General features: G+C 45.8%; 1 protein-coding gene across 1 annotated transcript in view; it reads left to right on the top strand.

The window, feature by feature from the left end:
- Positions 1–441: 441 nt before the first annotated feature.
- Positions 442–9,794, top strand: part of Stxbp3 (syntaxin binding protein 3) — a 47,182-nt gene continuing 37,829 nt past the window's right edge. Inside the window, exon 1 of the mRNA XM_038311467.1 lies at positions 442–584. Within this exon, the coding sequence (XP_038167395.1) occupies positions 536–584 (49 nt within the window). The 5' untranslated portion in view covers positions 442–535. The remainder of the gene's footprint in view (positions 585–9,794) is intronic.

Below are 9,794 nucleotides of genomic sequence, written 5' to 3'. Positions count from 1 at the left end.
GTCCCAAGACTCACACTGTGGAAGATGAGGTCTTCTGACCTTCACGAGCAAGCCTGGGCATGTACACATGTGCACACATACACACAAATAAGGGGCTGGAGAGATGGCTCAGCGGTTAAAAGCACCGACACTGGCTGCTCTTCCGGAGGTCCTGAGTTCAATTCCCAGCAATCACATGGTGGCTCACAAATAATATAATTTTAAAATACAAAAAACCATATATATAAATTCATAGTTGCACAAATCGTGTTAATTCACATCCTTTTGTTTTCCCGATGCCTAGGTGGACACTGAATTTTGGTTTCCGCCAGGGGGCGCCAGCCTGCTCACAGACGTCCGCCCACACTACGCAGCCTCAGTCCAGGCGCAGCCTGGGCACGCCCGTGTTGACGCAGGTGACGTCGCCAGAGGGCGCGGTCCGCGGAGGGGCGGAGCCTTCCCCGCCGCGAGGGGAAGGGCCCGCCCCCGAGCGCAGGTTCCAGGGCCGAAGTAGGTTGCGAGTGGCAGGCGGTGACTGCGGCTCCACTTGGGGAAGATGGCGCCACCAGTGACGGAGCGGGGGCTGAAGAGCGTCGTGTGGCGGAGTGAGTGCGGAGGGGTCAGGGCTGAGACTGGAAGGCCGCGGGTCTGCCGCACCGGGTCTTGTGTTCCCGCTGCAGCCCCTCCGGGAGCCGCACGGGCAACTGTTGCTTTGGGACCAGGTCCCTGGAAGGACTCCTTCCGGCTTGCCCAGCGAGTCGGATTTTGTGCCAGCACCCGGGATGGGCGGGTTGACCACACTCGGCCTTCTCCCCGGCCTTGGCTTCGGCTCGCCCGGGTGAGGCTCAGCGGCGAAGCCCCACCCTCGGCCACTCGGGCCGCCTTTCCCTCCCGTTCCGTGCGCTGTCCGGGGACAGTGTTTCCACTCCCCCTTCGCCCCACCAGGCTGGGATGTCTCTCCTCCCGACACAATCTGACCTCTGTGCTTCTCTATCCTGCCCTCGTCCTTGTGTTTTCAGAGGCCCCTTAGTGTCCACGTTCCTGTTAGCATCAAGGATTGTACTGCCACGCTTTTCAGGGTCTTGTCCTTTAAAAAGTGCAGGCGTTGCTGTTCAAAAGAGCCTTCTGCCACAGTTCCTAGAGAACACGACTTGCTAAACAAACAAACAACAACAACAAAAAGTTTTTGAGACAGGACCATCGGACTGCTCAAGTCTGTCTAGCGTCAGCTCCCTGCATAGTCTGCTCTTTCACGGTTGTAAGTGGTCTATTTGTTGGTTCCTGGTTTTCTGCCGCATCAACCACAGCTTTTATTAAAATTACACCAAACCTAGGCCTGCCAGGTTAGAGGAGCAATGAAAGCCTCAAACCGGAAGGACCTTCCTTGTTTGGCATCTCTGGCTTCGAAGTAATTATAGTTTAGTAGTGGAAAAGGAGTCTTATTAGAGTTTCTTACTCCACCTTGGTGAGCAAGAAACAGAATAGAAATTAGTTAACAGAATTCTGTCTTATAGAAGTCTTGGTATAAAAATTAAAATCCAAATCAGAAAGTACAGGCATATACTGTTTTATAGTGTTTACCTTCTAGAACTGCTATAAAGAGATTTTGTGAAAAACAAAATTATCCTTTAAACATTTAGTTCGGGGACCGGTGAGGTGGCTTAGTGGGCAAAGAGAGGTGTTTGCTGCCAAGCCAGAGAACCTGAATTGGATACCCTGGGACCCATGTAGTGTAAGGAGAGAACTAGCTTAGGCAGCTTGTCTGTATTGACTCTCAAACAAAAATGGGTGACATTTTTGAAAACTGGGTTGTATAAATTATTTCTGAGTTATAATGGTACGTTATATCAGGGCTCATGAGAAAAAGATACCATAATGCTAGTGATGCCAGTGTCAATAGTGTGAGGGGGGGACTAGGAGATGACAGAATTTCCCTCTTACTGTTAACTTGGGGTAACTGTACAGACAGGCTGAATGGGAAGAAAACGATGTGAGGCTGTAAAATATTCTCTTAAACTTGTGTAACTAGAAATACAACCAAAAGACAAGGTAATAATAACCCAGTGTTTATTGTACAAAGTGTGTATATATATTGAGGGGCTGGAGAAATAACTAAAATATGAAAATAGCTCACATTTCCACAGGCCGATGCATACATAAACAGATACATATCTTTTTTCAATAAATATAAGTAAAGTGCCAATATAGTTTATGCTGTTGCATCTTGGAAACATGCTAAGTAAAGAGCCAGTCATGAAGGATCACATGGCATGACACCATTCATGTGAAAAATGTCCAGGACAAGCAACTCTAAAGAGACAGCAAGGAGACTAATGTGTTCCAGTCTGGAGAGATGAGATTACAGGGATGGGGTTCTGTGTTGGCTTTTGTTACAGTTATTCTTTTGCTTTGGTTTTAGTTGTTTGAAACAGGTTTCCACTGTGTGTCCCCTGGCTGTCCTGAAGCTCACTGTGTAGTCTGGGCTGGCCTTGAACTCATAGAGCTCCACCTGCCTCTGTGTCCTGAGCACTGAAGTTAAAGGTGTGCACCACCACACAGGGTTTCGTTTTGTTTTTGAAACATGGTCTCATGTCCCCTAGGCTGGCCTCAAACTCAACTTTGTAGCTAAGGATGACCTTAAACTTCTGATTTTCCTGCCCTCACCTACTGAGTGCTAGCTTTACGGGTGAATCCCACCCTAACTGTTTTTATGCAGGACTGGAGATTGAACTCAAGGCCTTTTGCATACTAGGTGAGCAGTCTACTGACTGAGCTACACATATCCCAACCCCAAAGAATGAAGTTTCTTTTTAGAGTAGTGTAAATGTTCTCACAACACTTGTGGTCATGCAGTAATGGATGCATGACCGTGAGCATGCTGAAAACCGGTAGGGTGTTCACTTTTGAGTGAGTCAATTCTGTAGTTTGCGGTTTATATCTTTTTTTTTTTTTTAAAATATTTATTTATTTATTTATTATGTATACAATATTCTGTCTGTGTGTATACCTACAGGCCAGAAGAGGGCACCAGACCTCATTACAGATGGTTGTGAGCCACCATGTGGTTGCTGGGAATTGAACTCAGGACCTTTGGAAGAGCAGGCAATGCTCTTAACCTCTGAGCCATCTCTCCAGCCCCCATGCGGTTTATATCTTGATAATTCTATTAAAATGAGTCTGACCAGCTGTTAAATCTAGACCCAAGAGTCAGGCATAGTGGCGCATGCCAGTAATCTGAACACTTAGAGGTGGAGGTGCGTATCAGTTCACCCGTAGAGCGAGTTTGAAGCCAGTCTGAACTTTGAGACCTTGTCTCAAATAAATAATAAGTAAAATCTACACCTAAGATTTACGCCTAGGTCTTTTGACTACAGTCAGTGTTAATGTTTGACACAGCTATGGCTTCTGTAATACTTAAACCTTAGTTTAGGATCTTATTTTATACACAGACTATTGCTTTAGTCTCTTAACCAAGCTTCAGAGTTCTTGCTTTTGTTTCTTGCCAGTCCATCCAGCAAATACTTGCCAGAGTAGTTTCTTTTACTAATGCTGACTTGAAGACCCGCAGAGGCTCCCAGTTGCCTAATGTTCATCCCAGCCCACATTAGACTCTTCCTAGCTCAGTCACTGTAGACTCTTCCCTAGCTCCAGTCTCCCTTGTGTTACAATATTGATTTCCTCCGTGGCCATACTGTTTCTTCTCATTGCATTATTTTATCTTCCTGTCTTATCTTGGTGGTCCACTCCTCTCTTTTGTTCGCTTTCCCTTATTTACCTACTCACATTTTAGCCTCCAAGTCCTAACTTCGGATGGGCTTCTACTTGCGTTAGTGGCTTTTGTTCCCCCCACCTTCCTCTGCTTTAGCAGTTAGTTTGCCTTCCCACAGCTGCCGAGGGGGCCTCTTTTGTTTTACTTTGCTTTGTTTTTGTCTTTTCCTTTTGTTTTATTTCCAGACAGGTCTCTGTAGCCCAGGCTGGCCTGGGATTCTCAGTAGCCCTCCTCCCTGCTGAATGCTGAGGTTGCAGGCATGGGCCACCATTTGCAGTTAGGAGTCTCTTGAAAAGCTTTTTCAGAGGGTAGGCTCACTCTTTTGTCTTACAGCCCTTTAAGTTTGTGTGTGTGTGTGTGTGCACGCGCCTGTGCAAATTCCAGTGCCCATGTGCATGCTTGCAGAGGCCAGAGGTCGATGTCACATGTCTCCATCTAATGCTCTCTACCTTAGGAGACAAAGTCTCACGGAACTGGAGCTTCCTCGGCTAGGCTGACTGGTGATCTCTGAGGATCCTGTTTCTGCCTCTCCAGAACTGAGCTTACAGAAATGCTCACCATGCTGACTTTTGTGTGTGCTCGGTGGGTCTGAACTCAGGTCCCCAGGCTTTGGATAGGCACTTTACCAGCTGAGCCCGCTCACCAGCCGCCTAGGGCTGTAAGTTTTTAACAGTCCTCTGACCCGCTCACCAGCCTCCTGTAAGTTTTTAACATCCCCAGCAGAATGTGGTGGGTAGTGTCTATTTTTGTTTTAAATAAATGACCTGCTTTCTTAAATTTTCCCATGTTCCCTACCTCAAAGACCCCATTAAAGCAGCATTGAATCCCTGTGGGAAAGTTCCCAGTGCTCTTAAAGCTTTTGTTAAGGTGGGGATTAATAGGACATGCAGAGGAAGACTCAGGGTGAACATGATTATCTCGGTTTGTGACACACAGGGAGAGGGGCTGCATGAAATCGGTGCATCAGGAAAAGTTGATCTGACGAGGTGACATTTCTCGGACCTAAAACACAAGACAGAATCAGCCATTAGGAACTACCTTAAAACTCCTTTAAAAGATGAGGGCGTGAGGTGATGGTTCAGTTGATAGGTGCCGCCTTGCAAGCACGAGGACCTGCTTTTGAACCCCCAGCACTCACGTAAAAGTCAGGCGCGGCAGCGTCGGCAGCTCGTCTAGTCGTATTGATGAGCGTGTTCGGTGAGAGGGCGGAGCAAGGCTCTGCGGACCTCCAGCCTCCTGCATGTGTGCACACACCCACTTGGGTTCTTCCGGACACCACACACAGTGCAAGGCATTTGTTACAAAGGTTGGGGGCATGTGGAAGAAAAGGTGGGTTGGAGCCAGTTGTTGAATGCTTTAGGCATGCTCTGGGTAATGGAGAATCATTGAAGATGACTTTTCCCCTTCTTCGCAAATAGCAGACAGTGGCGTTTTTGGCGTCTGTTAATGCCAAAAGGAAGCCATTTCATGTTCCTATTTCTGAGGGGAAATGACATTTAAATTTTAATTAAGTGTAATAAGCTATACTAATGTTAAGTGTACAATTAGGTAAGTTTTTGCTCATGTAACTCCCACCTAAATCAATCTGTAGAATGTCTCTAAGCATTCAGGAGAAGATAGCCCCTCCCCCACCCCCCAGTGAACACCGTTCTAACTTTTGTTATCATCCAGTAATTTATAATATAGTCTGTTTTTCTCTTGACACTCATGTTTAAGAGCGAATCCTTCATACTCTGCATTAGAGAGTGTGTGTGTGTGCGTGTGGCAAGCAAGGACTCTGCCACTGGGCTACATCCGGGCCCTGCCTTTGTATTTAGTTCTTGCAGTAGACTTTGTTTTCATAGGTTCTAGTTTCATATACTTTTTGAATTAAATATATAAGATTGAAGAAATTATCAACTAGACTTACTGTATTGATGAATAAAATAATGGCCCAATAGAAAAATGAGCAGAGGAAATAAAAAGAAGCAACCTACAGATGACATAGTCTTCTTTTGACTTGGAGAAATCCAAATTAAGACCAGATACCCCTTTTAACCCATCACATTGGCAGAATCAGGTGATTGATGTCATGTAGCAATTGGAAAGCTTGCTGGTGGGGGCATGATTAATTACAGCCTGTTGAGAAAGCGGCTAGTGACAGTTTAATGAGACAGAATACAGTACTGTGTGATTTCAGCAATCCCACCATGAACCTTTTCATAGTAAAAGTGATAATAATACACATGCAGACTTAAAATTTCTTTTCTCAAAGGACTTTTAAATTAGATTTTAAAATGTTTTCTGTACATGCATGTACGCCTGTGTATACACTGTGGCACATGTGTGGAGGTCAGAAGACACCCTGCCGGACGTGTGGGTCGCAGGGATTACACTCAGGTCACAGGTGTGCAGCAGGTGTCCTTACCCACTGAGCATCTGACCCACCCATACTTAAGTTCTTTTTTTTAACATTTATTTTTAAGTATGTGTGTGTTTGCCTGCGTACATGTAAGTGCACTGCATGTTTGCCCAGTGCCTGCGGAGGTGAGAAGAGGGTGCTGGGTTCCCTGGAACTGGAGTTACGGATGGTTATAAACCTCCATGTAGGTGCTAGGAACTACTGAACATGGGTCCTCAAAGAGCAGTAAGCATTCTTAACCGCTAAGGCATCTCACTAGCCCCATTTAAAGATCCTAAGGCAATTGTATAGTACCAAAAAAATGGGAAAATATAGCAACCTGGTGCATAAGAGAATAAGTAAGATATGTCAATATTCTTTTTAGTCACTTAAGTTACTGACATTAGAAAAAGAATAAGTTATCTTTGTTCGTTATTTATATGACAGCTATCCATGATGCATCTTTAGCAGAGAGGATAATAACAGAATAATATGTATATGACGAATCTTTTTTGTGATAATTTGATTTTTCAAACCAGGACAAAGTTATAAAAGGAAAGGGGATATGCATTGGAGAAGTTAATCAGAGTAGGATCCAGTAGGGCTGTGTTAGGTCGTGTTGTTGGAGAGAAGGTTGGGACTGTGAAAAGGTGGTGAGGAAGGCGGATGAGCTGGAGAATCTGACTGACATTCCGGTCCAGGAGACTAGGTAGTGATGCTGTTTACTGATGAAGAGAAGGAAGGGGTGAGGCTGTGGGGGAAACACAGTTCTGAGTTATAATACAGTGATTTTCCGTGCTGGTAGGCATTTGCAGATGTAAAGGTCTGCAGATCTTAGATAAAGGAGCTGGACTAAGATCAGGGCTCAGGTTATAGCCCGAGTAGTACTGAAGCCGTGGGTTACAATGAGGCGGAGCAATTAGAAACTAGTTACCTCTTCCCAGCCGAAGTAGAGATCTTTTAGAGGGAGCAGGTTTTTTCACTCTTATTCCCTTGATTATGATTTCCACATTGCTTAGGTTTTAAATGTCATTCTTTTAAAATTCTAGCTATCCATAGGTTATTTCCTGTTTCTTATATATTATCATGTTCTCAGAAACTCCTTTGTGCCTTAAGGTCATATGCAAGCGTTGCTCGTGTTGTTCTCTAACAGTTCTTGCACTCTGCCTTCCCTGTGGCCGCCTTTGCCCTTTGCACTACAGTTGCACAGATTTCCTTTGTACCTCAGAGGACCCAAGAGAGAGCAGGTGGGAGTTGGTTTTCGTGGGTCACTGTTGGGATAGTGGCTGGGCTAATGGAGGCTGAGCCTAGAGGGTAGATAGAAGCCAGGCAGTGGAGTGTCTTGAATGTAGGGTTTAGATTTTCCTCAGTGGGCAGGTGAGCGTTTCAGCACTTTTCGGGGTAGATATTGTTATAACTGTGGGTTATGTTTCAGGAAGGTGACTAGCAGGACGTGAAAAAGGAAGACAAAGGGATTAGAGGGAGAAAACAGCTAAGTCAGCTAGGAGACTATTGCCCCAGCTCAGTGAAGATGTTCGAAGTCAGGGTGGTGTTGATGGCAGTGGCCAGCTGCCAGAGGACAAGCCATAATTCCTGCTGATTGAATGTGGGGGAGGAGAAAATAACCGAAGGCTGTGACTAAGAAAATGTCCATAAAACAACAGCCATGAAGTCTAGAGCAGTTCTCGTGGAAGACTGTCTCCTTGAGGTGTGTAAGTGCCTAAACCTATTGTGTGTGGTTATGAAGTCCAGGAAAGTGTTCCGTGTGATTGTTGAGAACCTATGGACTGGGACTGACCGATGGCTGAAACTCAGCAGGGAGCATAGTCTCTGGGGGTGAGTATGGACCAGCAAGAGCACGAGGACTCAGTCTCGGGGCCATGTTAGTTGCCGAAGGACAGATGGGATGTGTTTCACTGGTCAGGTGTATAAAGGCAGTACTTAAGTCTGTAGTGCAGCTGCTGAGAGTTCCTTAGCCTCTGCTCTCAGCCTCTGTTACCTGGGACCGGTCACTTCTTATCTGTGCTCCCATTCTCTCCGTCCACAGCTCACGACACCGACCGTGGAGCTATCTATAGCATCTCGGGCTGTGCTGTCTGTACAGTGAAACTAATGTGAGCTAGGTGAGGTAGCTTAAAATTTTGTGATAGCCATATTAAAAAATAATAGAAATAGATGAAATTAATTGTAATTTACTTAACCTGACATAATCAAAAGTATTTAATATAAGAATTAATAAGGTAGGGAAAAGGAATTCATAGGATATTTTGTATTCCCCTACCCCCTTTTTAAGCCTTAAAGTCTTTCTCTGTTTCTCTTGTTTTGGTGGCGCCAGGGATGGAACCCAGGCTTCACCGACGCTTGTCTTCTGCTGCTGAGCCACATCCCAGCTCTCTCTTTTGTGTTATTTTGTATCTCGTGATTTTTTTTGAAGTCAGGTTTACTCTGTAGTCCAGGAAGACTTGGAGCTCACAGCAGCCCTTCTCATCCTCCCGTGTGCCAGAATTTTCCAAGTACGAACCACTGTGCCTGTGCTCTGTTTCCAGGGCTCCTGGTCACATGTCCTAGCTCCTGTCGTCTAGGGAGGGCAGTCCAGGTATAAGGTTCGGAGACTAGTGACGTCCCCCTGCTCCAGCAGCATTTGTTTCTGAAAGTAGTATAACTGTCGGGACCTGCATTGTCTTCCTTGCTCAGCTTGTGGTATATGCAGTGAAGGATTCTCAGTGTCTGAGTTCTGCCTTAAAACAGCCTTCATGTTTGCCTGGCGTGTGCCATAGAAACTCTTACTTTTGGTTTAATTATAGTTAAATACTTCAGAGTTTTTTATTGTTATTCCCCTATAACATAATCTACCTAGTAAGCAATATAATTGCCTTTACTGACTTCTTTCTATTTTTTGGGGGGGGGAGGGGCGGGTGTGTATATACCTGGTGATGGATAGAGCCCAGAGGTTGGCAGCAGGTGTGCTCCTCTGTGGCTCTCCACCTTAGTCTCTCCCTGAACCTGGAGCTCATCGTTCATCTAGGCTGGCCAGTGAGCTTCGTCTGCTCCCCACCCCATTCCCAGAGCTTGGGTGCAGACGCTTGCGCACAGCTGACTTCCCACATGAATGCTTGGAGTCAGGGTCCGTTCCTTGTGCTTGCACAGCCCGCACTCCTTGGCCTCCACTGGTTTTGCTTTGTTTGGGTTTGATTTGAGATGGATTTCGTGGAGCCCAGCTGGCCTCCACCTCTATGTAGCTGATGATAATCTTGAATTCTTCTGCCTTTGTCCTCCTGTTACTGGGGATTTGGGTACCATGCCTCCTCCACACTCAACTTTTGGCTGATGTTTCTTAACCCTTCAAAAATCTTCCTGATTACAAAATCAGATGAAAGGTTGTAAAATCCATGTGGGGTGTGTGTAAGATAGTGCGGGCTCGCACAGGCCACAGTGTGCCAGTGGAGGTCGGAGGATAACCTAAAGGAGTTGGTTCTCTCATTCTGTCATGGAGTCTGGGATCAAGCTCAGATGGTCCGGCTTGCTGGACAAGCATTTTTACCCACTAAGTCATCTCACCAGCCCTAGAGCACGACTTTTTTTTTTTTTTTTGGTTTTTCGAGACAGGGTTTCTCTGTGGCTTTGGAGCCTGTCCTGGAACTAGCTCTTGTAGACCAGGCTGGTCTC

Source organism: Arvicola amphibius, chromosome 14 (assembly GCF_903992535.2).
Source record: "Arvicola amphibius chromosome 14, mArvAmp1.2, whole genome shotgun sequence".
NCBI classification, from domain to species: Eukaryota; Metazoa; Chordata; class Mammalia; order Rodentia; family Cricetidae; genus Arvicola; species Arvicola amphibius.
Note: the sequence above shows the minus strand (reverse complement) of the source record. Positions and strands in the feature narration are given on the sequence as shown.